Source organism: Hypanus sabinus, chromosome 13 (assembly GCF_030144855.1).
Source record: "Hypanus sabinus isolate sHypSab1 chromosome 13, sHypSab1.hap1, whole genome shotgun sequence".
In the NCBI taxonomy this organism is placed as follows: Eukaryota; Metazoa; Chordata; class Chondrichthyes; order Myliobatiformes; family Dasyatidae; genus Hypanus; species Hypanus sabinus.
In genome coordinates this window covers 107706196-107730007 of record NC_082718.1, presented here as the reverse complement: position 1 = coordinate 107730007, position 23812 = coordinate 107706196, and the positions used below count along the sequence as shown (strand labels likewise).

General features: G+C 37.6%; 2 protein-coding genes across 2 annotated transcripts in view; one reads left to right on the top strand and one right to left on the bottom strand.

The window, feature by feature from the left end:
- LOC132404267 (uncharacterized) overlaps positions 1-23812 on the bottom strand; it is a 504471-nt gene that overhangs the window by 295985 nt on the left and 184674 nt on the right. The window lies entirely within an intron of this gene.
- Positions 1-23812, top strand: part of LOC132404262 (citron Rho-interacting kinase-like) — a 222604-nt gene that overhangs the window by 109202 nt on the left and 89590 nt on the right. The window contains exons 14-21 of the mRNA XM_059988396.1: positions 2529-2699; positions 4006-4059; positions 5134-5187; positions 8704-8844; positions 11731-11856; positions 13427-13522; positions 13880-13996; positions 16117-16226. Of these exons, the coding sequence (XP_059844379.1) occupies positions 2529-2699; positions 4006-4059; positions 5134-5187; positions 8704-8844; positions 11731-11856; positions 13427-13522; positions 13880-13996; positions 16117-16226 (869 nt within the window). The remainder of the gene's footprint in view (positions 1-2528; positions 2700-4005; positions 4060-5133; positions 5188-8703; positions 8845-11730; positions 11857-13426; positions 13523-13879; positions 13997-16116; positions 16227-23812) is intronic.

The following is a 23812-nucleotide window of genomic DNA, read 5'->3' as shown; positions in this document are numbered from 1 at the left end:
CGCCCCAGGGTTCTGAAAGAGGCAGCTGAAGAGATTGTGGAAGCATTAGTAATGTTCTTTCAAGAATTATTAAATTCTGGAATGGTTCCGGAGGAGTGGAAAATTGCAAATGTCACTTTACTCTGGAAGAAGGGAGGAGGCAGAAGAAAGGAAATTATAGGCTACTTAACCTGTCTTTAGTGGTTGAAAAGATGTTGGAGTCGATTATTCAAGATGAGGATTCAGAGTAGTTGGAGGCATCTGATTTTTAAAAAAGACTAAAGTTAGCATAGTTTTCTTAAGCAGAAATCTTACCTGTCTTAATTTTGGAATGATGATCACCTAGTATGGTTTGGGATTGGGGTTCCCAGTTGCAGGGACAAGTAATTATGAAGGCACATGGAATGGGGTGTAAATGTAGAGAAGGTCTGTAACTGCACAGGGGTTGGTGAGACCACATTGAAGAACTGAATGCATATTTGGCTGTATTTTTAAACAATCTTGGAGGCAGTACAGATAGGTCAAACTATATTGATTCTTGAGGTGAGATGATTCTTTAACAAGGCAAGGTTGTGTAAATTAGAACTATATTGCCTGAAGCTTAGAGGAATGAGTAGTTATCTTATTGAAATACAAGAGATTCCAAAGAACTTGACATGATTAATATTGTAAGAATGTGTCCTCTGCTGGATGAGTCTAGAGTTAGGGAACAGACAAAAATGAGGAAGATATTCTTTTTTCAAAGGATCTGAATCATTGAAATTCTGTATTAATGCTGTATCATTCAGTATTCTGAATGTTCAGATAGATTTTTGGATGACCAGGAATCTAAGGTTATAAGGACTGTGTGGAAGAATGGTTAATGATTAGATCAATCATGAATATGCTGAATGGAGGAGCAAGCTTGAGGGTGTGTATGATGTATGAGTACTCTTGTTTCTTAAAGAAGCGATTCTACAGATGCTGGAAATCTTGAGCAATATGCACAGCACCAGAGGGACTTAGCAAGTCAGGCAGCATCTATGGAGGGGAAAAAACATTTGATGTTTTGGGCCAAAACTTTCATAAAGACTTGTGTCCTAATCAATTTCTGATGAAGGGTATTGTCCCTAGCTGTCAATTATTTGTTGCCCTCCATTAATGCTACCTGACCTGCTGAGATCCCTCAGCATTTTGAGTGAGTTGATCTTATTTCTTAAGCTTGATTCACACTCCGAATCCATTCAGCACTTCCCAAGTATCTGGTTAGAAAAGAAATGTTGTGTTTGTGTTTTCTAGGCTGCACTGTTGCCTCTAAGTTGAACTAAAAAGAAGATGTATCATTTTATTAGTCATGGCTGAAAAATTGTGCAGTTCTACAGTGTTTTAATTATATTTTTAAGTACCAGTTACTATAGTAACTTGTGAACCAGTAGCCATAGCAACTTCAAAGTTGGCACTTGAACCTTCTAAATAAATGATTTTGTAAAAATTGTGTTATAAAACAATGTCTTAAAATATTCAGTGTTTCATTGACTGTAACTATTTTTAACGTTTGGAAATTAGTCTGAGCTTCTGGATGTGTTTCTTTGCAGCTTATATAACAAAACACTTAACATAATGATGGGAAACATGAATTCTGATTGTCCAGCAAGAGTACAGGTAGAACTTCCAGTGAAGAATTAAAAAACACATTCTTGGGAACCAACTTTAAAGCAGACTTTTATTTATTTTACTTTAACACAGCATATTTACAATTTACAGCATATTGGCATAAGCTCTTCTTTCTACTTTCTCTACATTAAATCCTGAGGTTGCTTTTCTACCAGGAATATCTAGTACATTTATATTTCTTTTCATTTTTGTTTGAGTGTTCCAGACTCTTGTCCAATGCACTTAGCTTACTTTATCTTGCTGCATACATAGATTTGCCTCACTTGCATCTTACATCTACATTATTTCTGGTGACTGTTCTCCTTTTATTTTTTCTTGTCAAATAGGTTTGTCATTTGAAAATATTGTGCTATTTATCCAGTTAGTTCAGTTAAAGTAGGTTTATGCTACATTTCAGTTTAAACTTTGATTTGCAAGTAATTGTTATAGTTGGTAGATATGCTATATTCTCTGGGAGGGGAATCTGTCCTTCCTGAATGTGTAAACATACCATTGACCTCAGGGACTTAATAAGTTTCTATCAAGATGTTTGGTTACAGAAATTAGCAACTCTTGAATCAAGTTTAATGTAGAAAACTTATCAGTTTAAAAGTAATTCATTTTGTCTTTTGCTGCCTTCAATTAAGGAGTGAAGAAGGATTAATTGTCATTGTGATTTGTTTGTTTAATTCTACACACTGTAAGTTGTTAGCAAAATTTCTTTAAGAGGCAAAACAAAAGGTGGAAGTATGATCTCCAAAATAATGAAATCTGCGTGGGCAGATGGGATTACTATCCAATTATTTATTCATTTATCTATCCATCTATTTATTTACTTTCTATCTCCTGCTAAACCCAACTCCTGATTTTTCTCTCTCAATGGTTGTCCATTGTGCTTTCCCCTCATTTTTCAATAGGAGTTTCATGCTCAAATGGAGGAGATGCAAGTGACTGTGCGACAGCTGGAAGAGGATCTTGCTGCAGCACGCCGGCGGGCTGACCTTTACGAATCTGAACTGAAGGACACTCGAATTACAGCAGATGAATATAGACGGAAAGCAGCTGAGTCACAGCATAAACTACAAAAGGTTGGTTTTAATGTCTGTGGAAGGGAGGGTGGAGAACAGGCAATGAGGTAATGAAGTAAAATCTTGCACGCCAAAGTGGTTTGAATGCTGTGATATTATGGGCCATCAAATGATGTAAGGGAGTAGCCTCACTAGTTGTATCTATTATTGACCTATCAAGTGTGTAGAGCTTAGCCAAATTTTGTAGAATGCCTACAAGATGGTTTTTTAAAGCAGTGTGTGGTTGAGCCCACGAAGAAAAAGGCAGTTCTCAGTTGGGTGTTGTGTAACAAGCCTGATTTGAATAGGGAGCTTGAGACAAAGGAACCCTTAGAAAGCATTGATCATAAAATTATAGCATTTTCCCTGCAGTCTGAGAGGGAGAAGCTAAAGTTGGATATATCAGTATTATAGTTGAGTAAAGGTAACTACAGAACAATGGGCGAGGAGCTGGCTAAAGTTGATAGGGAGGGGACATTAGCAAACAGTAGAGCAACAGTAGCTGGAGTTTTTTGAGTAATTGGAAGTCACAGAGATGAAGAAGATTTCTAAAGGAAGGATGAAGCAAACATGGCTGCTAAGGGAAAACAAAGGCTACAAAAAAGCAAAATAGAGAGCACATAATACAGCAAAAATTAGAGAGAAGCTAGAGGATTGGAAAGTTTTTAAAATCCAAGGAAAGGCAGCTCGTAAAAAAAAGAGAGAAAAGACGAAAAGTGAAAGTAAGTTAGCTTATACTATAAAAGAGGGTACCAAAAAGTTCTTTTTTCCCAGATATGTAGAGTAAAAGAGAAGAAAGAGTGGACATTGGACTGATGTATAAAATGAAAAAGAAGTCCTGTAACTGGCAGTTCTGTGGGTGAAAATGCCTTGTTAATGAGATTGGTCAGAGTATAATGGCCAGACTGGTTCAAGCTGACAGGAAGGGGACAGTAATTCAAATAACCACACATTACAACAGTGGTCACAGAAAAACGTCACTGAACGCACAGCACATTGAACCTTGAAGTGGATGGTATACAGCAGCAGAAGGCCACACTGGGTTCCACTCCTGTACTTAATAAAGTGGCTGCTGAGTGTATGTCAGTTTTGCACTGTTCTTTATTTTGAATTTTTGCTACTTGCCTTCGACTTTTTCTACACCTTTTGCTTAATGGTCATATAATCTTTATTTCCTGAAATAAAGTTGCTATCATTAATATTTCTAAGTTAGATTTCACATATGTTAAGAAAAGATATAGCAGAATGTGCTTCAGTGTAAGCTTCAGTGAGCCAAGCCTTGATTTAATAAAAGTTACTGACATCAGATCTGATCTTCTATTCACAGGCTCGAGATCAAGGAAAAGCTGAGGTTGGAGAGATTTATGCCAAATTGGAAAAGGTTTCTTAACCTTCTATTAACTTACCTTCACAAATTGAATTGTAATTTAAATATTCAGTTTGGAATAAACAGAACTAAATTGTAAAGTTGTTTAAATATTTCTGCACTTATAAAGATTATTTATTTAGAAGTTATTGGATCTAAATTTGGTAAGATTGAGTCAGAAGGAGAAAGATATAAATAAATAAGAAGTAAGTAATGGGTAGATATAAAAGTTACCGAATTAGGTTAAAGGTGAAAGTAATACATTTACCTTAGGAAATCCAAAAATTGGAAAAAATTCTGCTCATCGATTTGTATTATGCTATAGAATATTGCTGAGAATTTCATATAAATTTATTAATGGAAATTGAACATTGCTGGGAATCCCAGTGTATTTCCCCATTCCTTTTTCAGTGTCAGGAAAGGAGTGCTGAATTACAATCTTGATTTGCTGAACTGTATATAGTAGAAGTTGCTTTGCAATGCTAATGATTTGCAGGTGACAAGATTTTGACCCAGCAGCTGATATAGGCCTAGAGGGGAAACTGTTTATGTATTGACTTATGCCTACTTCTCAGTCCTTCTGAATAGTAGAAGTTTGACAAGAGCAGATGATGAAGCCTTGGATTGTGATATGGTGCAGCAGTGTTGGATGGCGTTAATGGTTTTGGTGGAATATAGTATACTAGTTCACTTTTTGAATGTTTTTTTAGAGCTGCATTCATCAGGGCAAGTGGAGAGTATTCCTCCACTCCTGAGCTGGTCTATGTTTTATGTACTTTATTTTAAGTTGTGTATAGTGGTGAGATCTAAAAATATAGTTGTGGATAGGTGCATCTACAACATGTAAACTGATGAGCATTAAATTGAATATGTTTATCCCTCATCTTGGTCCAGATGCTACAAGCCTATTTTGGTGGCAACAGCCCTCAAAATGAGTCCTTCAGCTGTGGTGCTTCAGAGTAGTTCTTGGCTAATGGACCATATGTGAAAGTTGAGATGTTGAAATAAACCTTTCTGGTATTTTATACCTTTTACTAATATATTCAGCATGTTACCTGTTATATTCATGAACTGATGTGTGTGTTTCAGATGAATACAGAGCAACAGAAGAAAATCCAGGAACTGCAGGAAAAGCTTGCTAAAGTAAGTATTATTCTGCTGAATGTTAGAAGTTTCTGGGTGAGGGGGATGGAGTTGATTTAGTTGCAAAACTTCTTGGAATGGGTGAAAATTGATATTTTCATTCTCTGAGACATAAATTGATATTTTCATTCTCTGAGACATTCTTTGGATTGGAACCTGTCAAAGGGCTATCAAAGGGGTCAGGCAGGGCCTGGCAGGTGATAGGTGGTAACAAGTGAGGAGGGGGTTGATTGGCCCACGTGAGGGAGTGATAGAGCTGGGAGACAGCAGCTAGTAAGTGCTAGGTTGAAACATAAAGGAAGAGGGAATAAAAAGGAGGACTGACGGAGTCAGGTGGGGAAGGGGTGGAGGTAAATGCAGAGGCTAGAATGTGATAAGTGGAGATGGTTACATATACCTTGATAAATAAGGAAGGTAGTAAGTAGAACCATATCAGAATGGGATGAGAGGAAGTGGAGCTAATAGGGGGATGGTGTAGGTGACTCAGGAGTTTAAAGGTGTGGGTGATAAGCAGATGTAACCAGATGCGGATCTGATGAGGCGGATTGAGGAAAAACAGGGATGAGAGATGATTAAAAAGTAGGAAAGAACATGGGATGCATATTACCTAAAATTGGAAAATTCAGCATTCATTCTATGGGGTTGTAGACTACCCAGGCATAATCCAAAGTGTTGCTCTTCTAGTTTCATTTGGTATTCTTGTGGCAGAGGCCAGTGCTACTGTCAGAGTGAGACCAAAGACAAACTTAAAAGAACATCACTTTGTATTGTGTCTGGGTAATCTACAACCCTGCAGTCTCAATGTAGAATTTTCTTATTCAAGTAAACTATATTCCCTGTGTTCTTTTTTCCCTAATTCACCCAAGTTCTCTCACCCCTCCTTTTCTGCAGACCCCCATCACCCAGGTACAATGCCTTCCCCTATCTGGTTCCATCTGCCTACCAGGTCCTTTAACGTCTCCTCCTACTGGTTCCACCTGCCCATCATCTCTCCCCTTTCTAACTCTACTTTTCATCTTCCTTACTTGACTGCAGCCCCTTTGGTCCCCATTTATCACCTTTAGCCTCTTACTCTACCACTATCCTCCATTCCGCCTGCCCCACCTCTCCCACCAGTGGCTGCTGCCCCCCAACTTTCCCCCTGTCCCAGTTGACTGCTCCTTATCTGCCAGCTCCTGCCTCACCTCTCCCTTCATCTCCCCTCAACACCATCAAACCTGATACAAGGCCTTAACCCGAAATCTCACCAATTTCTCTGTGTCCACAGATGCCGCCTGACCTGCTGAGTTACTCTAGTGTTTTTTGGTGCTCCATGTGATAGCATCTGCAGTCTCTTGTGTCCCCTTGCTAAACTTGTTACCATTGCATTGAAGCAGTTTGATAAGAATAATAAACGGGACGTACTTAGACACAGTTAACAGAAGCATTTGGATAATCAACAGATGAAATTGATTGTTCAAAGTAAATTTATTATCAAAATACATATATGTCACCAGGCACAACCCTGAGATTTGTTTTCTTGTGGGCAAACACAGTAAATCCAAGACACAACAGAATTAATGAAAAATTGTACCCAACAGGACAGACAGACAGACAACCAATGTGCAAAGACATCTAACTGCAAATACAAAATAGAAAATAATAGTACAGGAGGACTAAATAAATAAACAATAAATATCGAGAACATGAGTTGAAGAATGTTTCTGTTAGATGAGATGATAATGCTTCTATTAGAATACTGACTTCATTAAGAATCAGTGTATAGATGGAAAATAGCTTTCTATTCAGCAAAGGTGAGGCTATTTGGTTGAAGGGCCATTGTAGGAGTTTGCATTTACTGATATAATGATCTTGTGTGGGATTTCCTATTTTCTGCATTCTGGACTTGTTGGAAAATGTAATGTAATTCTGCAAATTGCTTAAATGAATATTGCTACAGAAGCAATATATTCAGTGTCTGGTGAGCTTTCTGTATGATAAAAGTACTGCAATTCAGGAACATTGTATTTTGGCAATAGAGTACTTTGAATCATCTGAAGATCATAAAAAATTGATGTTTGGATCTATTTGTTTTTATTATATAGTTATTAGCTGAAATACTCATTGGTTGATTGTACCTGATTACAGTTTTTCCAGATTTCTGATTAATTTCATTTGGCCCATCCTATCAGAAATAAAAACAAAAAATGCTAGATATATTCATTCGGTCAGGTCGTATCCGCAGAGAAAGAAGCAGAGTTAACAAATAAGTTAAACAATGACTTATCAGAATTAGAAATCAATTATATTTTAAATTGGAGAGCAGGAGGAGTAGGCTGAGAGATCTAAGGCGCTGTTAATGACAGGTGTAAATCAAGAGAAACTGAATAATAGGTACTAATGCAGCGTGAGAGAAGATGATGAGGTGCTGTCAGCTATAATTGATCTGTCTGGAGCTGATACAAAAAGTTATAGATTGCTACAGTTATTTAGCATAGAAACAGGCCCTTCAGCCCTGCTTGGTTATGCTGACCAAGAAGGTCTATGTAAATTAATTCTTTTGCCTGTGTTTGGTCCACATCTCTAACCCTTTCCTATCTCTCATAATTGCAGCTGTCTCTACCTTCTTGTTGAGCAGATCATTCCAAACACTTATCACCTCCTGTGTGGAAGGGAAAAAACTTACCTTTAAACCTTTCCCCTTTTATCTTAAACCTATGCCCTCCAATTTTAGACTCCCCTGCCCTGGGAAAATGATTGACTATCTATCCGATCATTATCCCACTTAATTTTATAAACCTCGATAATGTTATGCCTCAGACTCATTTTTGGAGTTCCAGCTTATTCAATCTCTCTTTATAATTCACACATCCCAGTAATTGAGAATAGAGAGCGATAAGTATAAGATATACAGTGGAAACCTGGAGTTGCTGGAAATATGAAATTAAGGAGGATACTGGAAATAACTAAAAGTTCAGGCAGCGTTTGTGGAGAGATGAAAACTGAGTTTGCTTTACAGATTGATAACCTTTCATCAGAATTGGTCATTGCTAACGGAAAATGGAATGGAGCTTGGTTATTTGCCACTCTTAGGCCCTGAGAGCCTGTGATAGGCCAAATCAGAAGATGACATTTTTACCCCTCAAACTTACATAGGAGTCTTTTGGGACAGTGAAGCATCAGAATGGGAGAGAAATGGAGAATTAAAGGATGGGAAAACCAAAACTTATGCTTGTAGAATGAGTTATTAATTATGTGCCATTATTTCATTGGAGGTGTTCAATCAAATCTGGGAATTTAATTCTGTAAAAAGTGGAGAAAGTCTTTTTATGTACATGTCAAAATACCATATTCAAACCAGTATGTTTAAATAAGCAGTTTGAAATTCCCATAAAGTTCAATTTATGACAAATTCCAGTAACCAAGCCCCAGAGCTTTTCTCCCCCTAGTAAATCCCAGGAAATGGTCCAGTTTAAAGACTGAAAAATAATTCTTAATTGGCTTGCATTTGTTTTTTTTTTGGAATGGTTGTTACAGGCAGTGAAAGCCAGTTCTGAAGCCACAGACCTCTTGCAGAATGTACGGCAAGCTAAAGAACGTGCAGAGCGAGATCTTGAGAAGCTACAGGGCCGTGAAAACTCCAGTGAAAGTTTCAGGAAGAAACTGGTGGAATCAGAGGTATAATAGAAATTCAGTTTCTGAGCATGATTAGCCATTGCCATTATTTCTTTCTCAGAACATAATACCAGTTCTATAAATGGTCTGCTGCTCAATTGATTCCTCAAGGACAAATGTAGTAAATGGTAGTTCACCAGAGCATGTTGATGAAAACTTTGGGGGATTGTCCATAATTCTCTGAAAGTAGCATCCAGTAGATAGGATGGTGAAGGCATATGGAACATGGCATGCTTGCTCCTTGAGCTCAGAGCATAGAGTGTAAAAGTTACATTACAACAACAAAATTGTGCTTTAAGAGCACCATTGGACTATTGTGAGCAGTTGTAGTTTGACGTACTATAGAACGAATGTGGTTATATTGGAGAGAGTGCAGAGAAGATTCCTTAGAACTTTACCCTGGCTGGAGTACTTTGCTATGGGACAAGTTTGGAGACTGAGGGGTGACCTGATGGAGGTATATAATATAAGAGGCATAGATAGGGTAGGTAGTCACAATCTTTATCCTGTGGATAGCATATCAAAAATAAAAGGACAAAGACTTTAAGAGAGAAAGGTTCAAAGGTCAAATTTAATGTCAGAGAAATGTATACTATATACATCCTGAAATGTTTTTTCTTTGCAAACATCCACAAAAACAAAGAAGTGCTCCAAAGAATGAATGACAGTTATATGTGAGAACCCCAAAGTCCCCCCCAGCTCCCCCACCGCACGTAAGTGGCAGTGAGGAACGATTCCCCCCTCTCCCCACCAGCAAAAAATACACGCATCGGTACTATCACCAAGCCCAAGCATGTGCTAAGCAATAGCAAAGACACAGACCAAAGCTTCTCTCTCTTTCTGGCAAGGGAGAAGGAGGTGTCCCCCATTTTCACAGTGAGTGGGAGACATAACAACAACCCGCTGGTTTACGATGTTAAAAGTCTGTTTCACTTTTCTCGAGCTCTGTGTCCAAAGGTCGCAAAAACCTTGGGTCCTCAGGCTCACAGCGAAAGATTTTCCAGCCTCCCCGACGACACACGTCTCCTGCCATGACACCAACCCTTAATCTGCCTGTCTCCAGAGCCCCGAGATCTTAGGCTTCCAAACATGATCGAGGCTCTCAGGCCAAACCCTTGGCATGTCGAATAACCACCAGTTGTGGAACCCCGAGAACAGATCCCATACCCACAAAGAATCAAAGCCTGCAAGTAATTCCAGGGTTCAAAAGAATCTTGAAAGGGAAAAATAAAGATATTAGAGATAAAAATAGAGCTGTCTCTGAAGATGCAAGCAAAGGAGTTGCTTTAGACTCCATCATCCTTCCCAAGTCCTTTAGTCCTGACGAAGGGTCTTGAAACGTCGACAGTTCTTCTCCCTATAGATGCTGCCTGGCCTGCTGTGTTCCACCAGCATTTTCCGTGTGTTGCTTAAATTTCTAGCATCAGCAGATTTCCTCATGTAAGCCCTTTTAAGTTCTTTTTACACAGTGGATTTCATTGCTAGGAAAGGTGGTAGACTCAGATACTAGCACTTTGATTAAGAGACATTTAGAAAGGGACAAATACTCAAACATAGAAGTATGTAGACTTTGTGCATGTCAAAATGATTAGATGGACAAAATAGTTAGTATGGACATGATAGATGGAAAGACCCATTTCTGTGTTGTAAGACTCTAATATATGGGACCAGAATGCTATCCCATATACAATTCAGGAATTTCTCCCCCACAATATTGTTACTGTTTGGTTAGTCCAATATGTATGTAGAACAGGAACACATAACTGTGGAAGTGGTAATCTTGCATGATTTCAAGAGTTATTCCTTAGCTAATGTTATATTTGTACATCATTAAAAATGTCTGCAACCGTCATTTGCTGTGTCATTCTAAGCTCCATTATAGCACTTGTTTCCACAAACCCAATGTAACACTTGTATAAGTTGTTCCATATCTCAGATGCATCATTAAAACCCTTCCCACCTCTTATCGATTGACACCTCTGCCTTTGCAAATTTCTTCCCTTCTCTACTCCTCCTTTTCTTTCAAAAGGCCTTGAAGGTGTTACCTCCTGCATTACTTCACAATTCTTACAACTGCTTATTGAACCTCAGCAAACAGGTTTTTGCCATGGCAGAGAAAAAGCTCAAGCCAAAGTCATAAATGATCAAGTAATACATCACCAATTCAGTTTCAATGCTGTTCTCCATCTCCAAGACTGTTCCCTTGTGCATTCTCTCATTTATTCACCTTTTTGGGCCTGTGCTCCAAAATTGCCTGCCTAGCACTCACTACCTCCCTTACACCACAACACACCTCACCCCCACCCCAAAAACTCTAAACCGGTGAAGAATACATGTTGGGTGTTTCTGATAGAGTAGAACTTGTTACAGAATGTCTAAATTTCAGAAGTACATTGTTGACTGTAAAGCACTTGGATATATTATGAGGTTTTGATATGTGCCATGTAACTGCCATTTTTCTCTCAATCTTGTATTAGGCTGTTGCTCGGAAAGGAAAATCAACTGATTAAGCATCTCAGTATTAACTGTAATACACTCCTTTATAATTTTACTGTACAGAGTTTAGTGTTCTTTGGAAACACAGATATGAGAAGACTTTGTTACAAAATGACAGTAGCTATAATGTATTTAATTGTAGAGGATTTGTTAAGCCATGGAAATATAATCATATGGTGTGATGTGCGGACACTTCCTTAATGGTTTAAAGATATTAATAGCACTGAAATTTCCATGTTATTGTCATCGATTATATGCATTTAACATAGTTTTAATTTGAGTCAAGAAGTTTGGCAAGTGGTCACTTATCTCAGTATGTAATGTACTAGTGTGCTAATACTCATAACATTGCGGTAGAGTCAATAGAAATTTCTGGTGTGTTGATAATTGAAGGAACGCCGTAAATCCCTGGAGAACCAAGTGAAACGACTTGAGATGGTGGAGCGCAGAGAAAACAAACTGAAGGAAGATTTGCAGACAAAATCTCAGCAGATACAGCAAATGGCTCAGAAAATCCTGGTATGTGTAATTAGTTTATATTGTTAGAATCAGAACAACAGTGCAGGGGAAGAGTAACTTACTTAAGTAGAGAAGGAAGAGGGATTCTTGAAATTATTCATTCTATCTTCAGTCACATTAATTTTTCGGAGAACTCTAACTTGATCTCTTCCTCACCTACTCAGAAGTATCCCTTAGCTGTTTAACTGATCACTCTCAGGACATATGACAGTGGTCTGATAATGATTCAATCCTATTCCCACAGTAGTAATACTGCAGGGGTGCAGGGGTTTTACACTGGCAAAAGATATGTTGTTGAGGATGAGTGAAAATATGAGAGCAAGAGATTGAATTGAGTTCAGAGAATAGGTTTCATCATTGGTGGTTCATGCAATGCTGCATAAGATTGGGGTGCTTCTTAATGCTGAAGTGGATATGTGCTTAGTGCAAAGTGTTAGATTACTTTTTTTTGTATTGTGAAAACATAATCCATCTAAAATTAGCAGAAGTAAGTTTAGAAGATAAAGTAAGGATGTTTGTTATAGATAAGATAATTAATGTTCTCAAAATGCTGGAGAAACTCAGCAGGCCAGGCAGCATCTATGGAAAAGAGTACAGTCGATGTTTCAGGCCAAGACACTTCAACAGGGGACCCCATCCTACTGAAGGGTCTCGGCTTGAAATGTCAACTCTACTCTTTCCATTGATGCTGCCTGGCCTGTGAGTTCCTGCAATATTTTGAGTGTGTTGCTTGGATTTTCAGCATGTGCAGATTTTCTCTTGTTTGTAATAACATTCTCAATTACTTGGGCATTTAGGTTTCTAGAGTTAATTTGAGGCATAGTCTGCCTAATGGAGTTAACTGGAACTGTAAATTTGAGACACATTCCTAAATGAAGAGGCATTAAGAAGAATATGTGGGGCAAAAATGGCAAGTGATCACCATGCAATATGTAAAAAAAATCTAGTGGATAAAGCTGGTCACACTGAAGATGGCAACCTGAAACTGTTCTGCATGAAGATTTTGAGAACATTTTATGAGGAGATTACACAGAGGAGATTCTTACTGGTTAGTTTGATGCTACATGCAGAATACAAAATGGATTTTTTCTGTGTAAGGTTTGATGGCTGATGCTTGTTAGTACAGAGAACTGGGTAATAAAGTTCAAAGTAAATTTATAATCAAAGTACATTAATGTTACCAACAACAGATGAAGACTGACAAACAACCAAAATGCAAAAGAAGGCAAATTGCAAACAAAAAATTTTGATGCTTTGTATATGAGTTGTAAAGAGTCTTTGAAATTGAGTCGTTAGATCATAGAGTCAGTTCAGAGTAATGGTGATTAAAGTTATTCACACCAATTTCAGGAGCCTAATGTTTGTAGGGTAATTACTATTCCTGAATTTGGTGGTTTGGTACCTAAGGATCCTGTACCTCATGTCCACTGGCAGGAGTAATGGTAATAGCTGATCTTAGTTCCATAAACATCCTGAAATGTTACCTGACAATAGATGGGATCTTATGAAAAAATGTACAAATGCCTATTTATTATGCACTTACATTATTCTACTTTCTTTCCTCATCCAGGAATTGGAGGAGAATTGGTGTGAAGCCCAAGCAACAGCACAGCGTATGGAAACCAACCTTCGACAGAAAGAGCAACTTTACGAGGATAAAATGAAGGTAAAAGTCAAAAACTAAATAAGAACATTTGATTCTCTTGTCATAGCTGTAAATTGCAATGAACTATTCTCTTTTACAGGAATTAGGCAGAAGTAATCATCAGACCTGGTTAAAAAAATGTTCTGCATGAGGAGTAATTGTTTTATACTTTCTCCTAATTATTTTTAACATCTTTCCCTGGCATTCACACGCCCAGCAAGTACATGAGGTGGAACTAGTGTGCTTAAATAGTTGAAGTGGGCGCAATGAAAGTGGTGGGCAAAAGAATTTGTTGAATCTTTTCTCCCCAACTCCTGAACAGTATTGTTTTCAGAAAACAACCTGCCTTCTATTCATTTTTGACTCGTTCTTTCTCAGGTTATGGAAGCACAAGTGAAGATGGGCATTGCAACCAAGGAATCATTAGAAGATTGTCGTCTTAGGCATGAGGAAGATTTGCGTAATAAGTGCAAATTGATTGATGATCAGAAAGCGGTATGTGATAAATTAACTTTTATGTTGGGCCCAAGAGGAGTGAAAGACCCAGCTCTGATTGAAAACAGTGACCATGAATTTAGTGTGAAAATTAGTTTTACAGACAACCCATGCATTATGGCCATTTTGGTTATGGAAAATCACCTTTAGAGAATTCACAAGCACTACCTACAAACCCCATTTCCAGAAAAGTTGGGATATTTTCCAAAATGCAATAAAAACAAAAATCTGTGATATGTTAATTCACGTGAACCTTTATTTAATGTGAATTAAATAAATTCTTATATTAAATATAAGAAAAGATTTTCAATAGTTTTACTGACCAACTTAATTGTATTTTGTAAATATACACAAATTTAGAATTTGTTGGCTGCAACACACTCAACAAAAGTTGGGACAAAGTTAAAATAAGATTGAAAAGTACACAGAATATTCAATTAACAGCGGTTTGGAAGACTCCACATTAAACAGGCTAATTGGTAGCAGGAGAGGTATCATGACTTGGGTATAAAAGTAGCGTCCATCAAAGGCTCAGTCTTTGCAAGCAAGGATGGGTCGTGGCTCACCCCTTTGTGCCAAAATTCGTAAGAGAATTGTTAGTCAGTTCAAAAGAAACATTTCCCAACGCAAGATTGCAGAGAATTTAGATCTTTCAACATCTACAGTACATAATATTGTGAAAAGATTCAGAGAATTCAGAGACATCTCAGTGTGTAAAGGGCAAGGTCGGAAACCACTGTTGAATGTGCGTGATCTTCAAGCCCTCAGGCGGCACTGCCTAAGAAACCGTCATGCTACTGTGACAATTATAGCCACCTGGGCTCGGGAGTACTTCGGAAAACCATTGTCACTTAACAGTCCGTCGCTGCATCCAGAAATGCAACTTGAAACTGTATTACGCAAGGAGGAAGCCATACTATGCAGAAACACCGGCAAGTTCTCTGGGCCCAAGTTCATCTCAGATGGATCGAAAGACTGTGGAACTGTGTGCTGTGGACAAATGAGTCCACATTTCAGCTAGTTTTCAGAAAAAACGGGCGTCAAGTTCTCCGTGCCAAAGATGAAAACAACCATCCTGATTGTTATCAGCGAAAGGTGAAAAAGCCAGCATCTGTGATGGTATGGGGGTGCATCAGTGCCCACGGCATGGGTGAGTTGCATGTATGTGAAGGTACCATTGACTCTGAGGCGTATATTAGGATTTTAGAGAGACATATGTTGCCATTAAGGCGACGTCTCTTCCTGGGACGTCCATGCTTATTTCAGTAGGACAATGCCAGATCACATTCTGCATGGGCTATAATAGCATGGCTTTGTAGACACAGAGTGCGTGTGCTTGACTGGCCAGCTGCCAGTCCAGATCTATCTCCTGTTGAAAATGTATGGTGCATCATGAAGAGGAGAATCAGACAACGGAGACCACGGACTGTTGAGCAGCTGAAGTCTTATATCAAGCAAGAATGGACAAAATTTCCAATTGCAAATCTACTACAATTCGTATCCTTAGTTCCAAAACGATTAAAAAGTGTTATTAAAAGGAAAGGTGATGTAACACAATGGTAAACATGCCTCTGTCCCAACTTTTGTTGAGTGTGTTGCAGCCATCAAATTCTAAATTTGTGTATATTTACAAAATACAATTAAGTTGGTCAGTAAAACTATTGCAAATCTTTTCTTTGTACTTTTGTCAGTTAAATAAAGGTTCACGTGAATTAATATATCATCGATTTTTGTTTTTATTGCATTTTGGAAAATATCCCAACTTTTCTGGAAATGGGGTTTGTAATATTTGAAAGATGGAATAAACTTGGTTGCACATAATTTATGTGGGGGGAGAAAAGTAAACACAGTTTTTAAAAAAATTGTATTTCCTGATGCAAGATGCACTTCACATTATGGAAAATCAAGTTATAGGCTGTTTTCTAGGAGTACTACATTCACCCCCAGCCTAACGTGGGGGAGTGGTGGCCTGTATTTTATGAAGAATTTGTTTTGGTGTAAAGTTTACATCAGAAATCCGCAGCTCCAATGATAAGCTACATTTTGCTCATTGAGTTTTTGCCTGATCCCTGGTGTTTTGAACTGTATTTTAATCTGATGTGGTGAACATTATATTACAGACAATAAATGCCATGGATTCCCAAATTAAGTCTCTGGAACAGAGGGTAGCAGAGCTCTCTGAAGCAAACAAACTTGCAGCAAACAGCAGCATCTTTACTCAGAGAAGCATGTGAGTGTCGGACTTCGTAGTATTGTGACAAAATCTTTCCATTAAATACAATAATATAGAGATGATTGGATTAGCAATTGGCAAGCTCTTAGTTTATCAAACTTCCTGACATTGTTTTTTTTATAAATACTGTCTTCTAACACCATACACATGAAATCCATATATAGGGTTAAACCTGCCAGGAAAGTTGTGGAATAAGCATAAGATAAAATAGATTTATAGTCACAGAGCAGCACAGCACAGAAGTGGGTCCTTCAGCCCATTTAGAATGTTTCCCTGCCTAAATCCATCTATCCACACCTGAACCATAGCCATCCATCCCCTCTTATCCATGTAACTACCCAAACTAAATGATGCAATTGAATCTGCAGCTATCATGTCTACTGGCAGTTTACTCCACACTTGCACCATTCTTTGACTGAAGAAGTCCCCCTTCAGGTTTGCCTTAGATATTTTACCTTTCTCCCTAAGCCTATGATCTCTAGTTCTAGTCTCATGCAACCTCAGGGGAATACACCTGTATGTATTTACCCTATATATACCCCTCATAACTTTATAACTATCTAAAAGACCTCCCCTCATTATCCTATGCTCCAGGAAATAAAGTCCGAAGCTATTCAACCTTTCCCTACAACTCAGGTCCTCAAGACCCAGCAATGCCCTTATAAATTTTCTCTGCAGGCTTTCAAGCTTATTGATATCTTTCCTATTGGTAGGTGACGAAAACTGCACACAATACTACAAATTCAGCCCTTTCAATGTCTTGTACAACTTCAACGTAACATCCCAATTCCTATGCTCAGTGCTCTAACTTATGAAGGCCAATATTCCAAAAGGTCTTTTTATGACCTATTATCGACTACTTGTGCCACTTTCAAGGAACTATCCATCCATCCAGCCCTTCCTCCATCCCTCCCTTCTGGCTCTACAAGACAAGCCGCCCAGCAATCCTCTGATTTAATCCTAGCATAATTATGGGACAATTTGCAATGAACAATTAACCTACCAACTAGTATGTCTTTGAACTCTGGGAGGAAGCCAACTTGGTCACAGGGAGAATGTACAAACTCCTCACAGGTAGTGGTGGGAATTGAACCCAGGCCGGTTGTATTGGGACAAAGGAACAACACTGGCGATACTTCAGTCCTCCAACACCTCGCTTGTGGTTAAGGACATTTTAAATATCTGCCAAGGCCCCTGAAATTCCTGCACTAGCTTCTCGGAAGGTTTGAGGGAACACCTCGTCAGGTTTGGGGATTTTTTCACCATAATTGATCTCAAGGTAGCAAGCACCTCCTCTTCTGTAACCTGGATATGGTCCTTGACCTCAAAACTCTTTAGCCTCAGTTCCATAGACCCTGTGTCTGTCTCCCAAGTAAATACAGATGCAAAAAGTTAATTTAAGATCTCCTCCATCTGTATCAGCTCCATGCATAGATGATCAAACTGATGTTCAAGAAAACTAATTTTGTCCTTTGCATTCAATGGATTTATAGAAGGTTTTGGGATTATTTTTCACCTTGTATGCCAGAGCAACTTCATGTCCTCTTTTAGGCCTCCTGATTTCTCTCTTAAATGTTTCTTCCATTTCTTGCATTCTAATATCTCACTTGATCCTAACTGCCTATATCTAATATCTTCTTCTTAACTGTGGCCTCAATATCCCTCTAAAACTAAGATTCCCTAAGCCTTTTAACCTTGCCTTTTGTGCTAACAGGAACTGTCAAATTCTGTAGTCTCAATATTGCTTTTTTGAAGGCTTCTCACTTACCAAGCATCCATTTGCTGGAAAACAATTTATCCAAACTACGCCTGCCAGATCCCTTCTGAAACCTTCAAAATTGACTTTTTTCCAACTTAGAGTCCAACCCGAGGGCCATTCCTATCCTTCAGAAGAATTATGATCACTAGATCCAAAGTGTTCCCCTGCACATACTTCTATTACCTGCCCTTTCTCATTTCATAAGAGGAGATCCAGTATGGGGAGCTCTAGGTACTGATTAAGGAAACATTCCAGAAAGCATTTGACAAGCTATCCCATCCATTCTTTTTACAGTATAGAAGTCAGTCAGTATGTGGAAAGTTAAATTTGCCTACTATCACAACCTCATTTTTCTTGCAACTGTCTGCTTTATAGTGATGTAAACAAAGGGCAAAGGAAGATAAAGAAAGAAGAAAAGCATATCTGTTAGGTGAGAGGAACTAGAACCCTTTGGTGTTTAACCACCTAAATTCAAATACAGACTAATTAAAGGTGATGACCTTTACTTCAGTAAGAATCTTGCATGGAATGAGATTGGGTTCCTCTCAGCACAATTTAACTAATGGAAGCAGCAGATGCTTACAGCTGTACTGGTAAAACAAAAATCATTGTGTTTGATTGCTAAAGAAACTGGTGAAATCACAGGAAGTCTTGTAATGATGCGGTGAATTCTTCAATTAGCCTCTGAAATAGATCTAATTAAAAAAGGGCAAAATTGCAAAAAGTATTCTTTTAAAAAAAACACCGGAATCCCACATTGCAATAAACACATTTGACATTTAGTTGCTTTCAAACAGTAAATGAGGCATTGACTGACAACAACAACCCACTAGAAATTCCCAGTTTCACAAGAATTAGTGTGACTAATAGTGAAAATGAAAACAGTGTTAGATTAATGCATTAGATGAACTTTTCAGAACTTGTAATGCGGTGAAACACTGGGTTATTCTGCTAAATAGTTTTTTTAACCTGATATATTTGCTGTTTGGTACAAACAAACCTTTTGCTGTTGGTACAAACAATTTGCTTCTACAATTTACATCATTGTCTACATAATGATAAGATGATAATGATTTAACAGAAAGGAGTAATGAAAATAGAATTTTAATAAAGAAAATAGCTTAAATACTCAGCAGCCGAGGCAACAACAGTGTAGAGAAAACAGATTTAAAACCAATGATTTAAGTGAGTTTTCAACAGAACTAAAAAATATTTGCAATAAATTATGATTCTGGGGTGCTGTGGAAATCAATGGAATTGCAATGGACATCAGTACAATGGTCAGTCTATGATTTCCTTATACTTCCTTCTTCACTGACTTTATCTCTTCTTAAAATCTTTTCATGAGATCCAGTCTCATTGTTTACCACTCATGGAACTGCATTGAAATTGCAGTCAGTGAAATTGAGTGATTCAGTTTTCTTTACCCAGAGCACATAACTTATGCTTATATAAGCGTAAAACAAGAATTATCAATATTATATCTGTCTTTCTCTTTGTTTCAATGATATCTCTCTTTGTTTCCTTCCTTTTTTCAATGATTCCATTTTTAAGAGCAAATTCATTTTGTGAAATGTTTTCAATATGAAAACTCTTAAAAGAAAAACACTAAATCTAATGGAGGTCAGAGTATACTACCTGAACACTCCAGCAAAATGAGAGGATTATCCTGCCTCTTTACTCACTTGCCCTAAGCTATTAGGCTATGAAGTATATCTCTGTGGTGAGACAGATAAAGGACTATATCTGGTATAGATTCCTGGAAATGTTGGAGTGGATAGAGATTCTTGAACTGGTGCTTCCATCTCATAAAGTGATCCTCATCGTAAGGATCAGCCCACTCTATTTCTTTCTTTACCTTTTGTGGACTTTGAAGGTCCACTAGGGCACACCTGTTCCGCCTGATTTCACCTTGTGATGTTTTGATCACAAACGATTTTGAAGCCCAAACAGCTTCACCACTCCTCTGAGTTGCGACAAAGATCGGTCTGTGCCTGAGATCATCCATGCTCTACGTTATCACACACTGTATTGTCTCAAAACTTCTCACTTTGTCTAAGTCTAGTCTGAGGTTGGAAAAGGGAAGGAAGAATGGGTAGGCATGTTCCCAGCCCATTGATAGCTCTGATGGACTGTAGCCATTCGCAAGAGGTGTGGAGCAATAGCCTAACAGTGCTTTGTTAGGGGTCTTTTGCCTTCAGTAGGAGAGTCTTAACAGTTTGCACTGCTCTTCCTGTTTCTCCATTTGCCTGTGGGTACTGTGGACTGCTTATCTGGTGTTTGAACTCGTATTCCCTTGCAGAGGCTTTGAATTATGAGGAGCTGACTGTTGTCCGACACAAATGTCTATGGTATTCCATGGTGAGCACAGCACAGCTTGGACACTTCAACACTCTGTCAGTAGAAAATATTTGCCTCTTTTCAGCTTGAAAATGTCTGCTCCTACAATTTGCCATGGAAAGTCTGAGAATTCTGTGGGAGAGAGGGGTTCAGCATAATTTTTGTACAGTTTTTTTTTCTGCAGTTTATTCAGATTAACGTTAGTTCCAACATAACCAAACAATATGCTTCTGCCAAATGTAACAATATGGTATGGTATAATGTCTCACTCTCGCTGGCGGTGGCATACGAGACATGACACTTTCTGGGCACTTGCAAATCTTGGATTCGCACACCAAGAGAAGTTGCACTGAATACGACCTGATAGCAGCAGTGCATACACCATGGCGGAACTGCCCTGCAAGCAAGGTGAGCCCAACCCGCAGGCTGCCCTCGGCGCTGGAGTGAGGTGATGCTGTGTACTCACCATGAACCGAGTGGAGCTAGTGCCTTGATCAATTGCGCCCACCAAGACCCCCATGGTAACTGACCGCCCGGGAAGTCAGACAAGCCTGTACAGTTTTCTGCACACTTTATATTGCTTTACAATATCGTTCTTATGTTTCCCTGGCCCTATGAGTACATTCTTTGTTGTGTTTAGCGAAATGCTTGTTTTCTTCGCCAGTTTTGTGAACAGGCATTCAGGGATGGTGTGGTATCTGCCCCAGTGTCCATTTTGAACATCACTGCCTCATTTTGCAACAGAACCTTAGTACACCAGGTTTGTTTATTTGAATCTAGAATGCCAAAGAAAGCTGAATCATGGTCTTCTTTGACTTCCTGAAGAACTGTTTTTGAGTGACACTGGCTTTTATAATGGCCAACTCTATAGCATTAGTGGTATTTCACTTCTTTTGCTGGACAGAGTTCTTTCTTTTCAAATCTTTATTATTATTATTATTATTCAAAAATAGCACAAGTACATCAAAGTAACAACACTTACAATGCCTCATAAAAGAGGAAATTATATTAAGGATTGAAAATGTTGTGAATTTAAAAAAAAAACCCTACTAAGCAAGAAAAGTGAAGGAAAAAAAAAAGAAACCCATTGGAGGTACAACCCTGGAGCCACGCGTCATACAAAAAGCTTCTAAAAATAAATATAAAACTCCCAACAAGAAAAAAAAAGATAAATAAAAAAAAAAATTACATTTAGATTGTGGAGGAAATCTATCAGTTAATGGAAATGATAGTAACGAGCAAATGAGCCCCATCTCTTCTCAAAATCAAATAAAGGTTCAAAGGTTCGACTTCTAATTTTCTCCAAGCTAAGACACAACATCACTTGAGAGAACCATTGTGACAAGGTAGGAGCTGATAGATCCTTCCATTTCAACAAGATGGCCCTCCTAGATATCAATGTAACAAACGCAATAACATGTTGGTCAGACATAGAAATACTATGGATATTTTGAGGAATTTATCCAAAAAGCACAGTCAATTTATTAGGTTGTAAATTGATTCTGATTGCTTTAGAAATTGTCAAGAAGGCTGACTTCCAAAACTGTTTTATATAAAACATGACCCGAACATATGTGTCAGTGTAGCTATCTCAGTTTTACATCTATCACAATACTTCTCAACATTGGGAAATATTTTAGAAAGTCTCTCCTTCGTCAAATGGTAACGATGTACAATTTTAAATTGAATCAGTGAATGACTAGCACAGATCGAAGAAGAGTTAACCAGCTTCAGAATCCGTGTCCAATCTTCCCATATGAAAGTCAAATTGAGTTCCTTCTCCCAATCCTGTTTAATCTTAAGTAAAGGACGCTTATCCCATTGTAATAATAAATCATAAATTCTTCCAATAGAACCTTTCAACGAAGGGTTCATATTCATAATAGTATCTAACAAGTCAGCCTCCAATATGTAAGGAAAATTACTCAAATATTTTTGTAAAAAATGTCTAACTTGAAGATATTGTAAGAAGTGTGAATATGAGAGAGAATACTTATCGACTAATTGTTCAAAAGACATCAATCTGCCTTCTTTAAATAAATCCAAAAAAGAATTAATACCTTTATTTTCCCAAAGTAAAAAAAATTGGATCACTCCAAGAAAGTTTAAAAAAGTAATTACGATAAATTATACTACAAAATTTAAATTTTTTAAGATTAAAAAAATTGCGGAACTGGATCCAAATTTGTAAAGAGTGTTTAACCACAGGATATAGGTTTAAATGAGCAACTTTAGCAAATTGTATAGGTAGAGCAACTCCTAATAACGAATTTAAATAAAACTGTTTCACACCTCTCAGGTCCAGGTCTACCCAAATTGGCCGATCATTCCTATCACCCCAATATAACCAAAAGGACATATACTGCAAATTAACAGTCCAATAATACATTCTTAGATTAGGCAAAGCGAGACCTCCGTCCTTTTTCAACTTTTGCAAATGATATTTACCAATTATTGGTCTTTTATTATCCCAAATAAAAGATAGAATAATGGAATCAATCCGATCAAAAAACTTCTTAGTCAATAAAACAGGAATATTCTGAAATAAATAAAAAATTTTTGGTAAAATCATCATTTTAACTAGATGAATACGACCAACAAGTGAAAATGTAAGTGGGCTCAATCTACTAAAGGAATACTTCATTGAGTCCATTAAAGGAGGAAAATTGGCTTTCTAAAGATCCTTATATTTTTTAGTAATTATAACACCTAAATATCTAAAAGAATCTGTAACTTTAAAAGGAATATTATCTTATATAGAGACAGATTCATTTAAAGGAAGTAATTCACTTTTACTAAAATTTATTTTATATCCTGAAAAGTCTCCAAATTTGTCAAATAATTTAAGCAAAGCAGGAATAGATTTTTCAGGCTTAGATATATATATATTTTCAGTTTCACGAAGAGCAATAGCAAGGGGTTCTAATATTAAGTTAAATACTAAAGGACTTAATGGACAGCATTGTCTTGTCCCTCGTGATAGCTGGAAAAAAGGAGACCTACAGTTATTAGTGACAACAGTAGCAATAGGAGCTTTATATATCATTTTAATCCAATTATAAAAATTGATACCAAAATCAAATTTTTCTAAAACATTAAATAAATATTTCCATTCGACTCAATCAAATGCTTTTTCAGCATTCAAAGATATAGCGCTTTGTGGAGTTTTAGAAGAAGGTGAATATATAATGTTAAATAACCTCCAAACATTTGAGAAAGAGTGACGAACCTTTATAAAGCCTGCTTGATCTTCAAAAATGATTTTACCCAAAATACTCTCCAACTGATTGGCCATTATCTTGAGAGAATCTTAGCATCAACATTCATTAATGAAATAGGTCTGTATGAGGCACAATCAGCAAGATCTTTATCCTTTTTGAGAATTAAAGAAATAGAAGCTTCATAAGAAGTGAGGGTAAATCACTTTTCACAAAAGATGCTTTAAACATCTCCAACATATATGGAGAAAGCAATTTTCCAAATT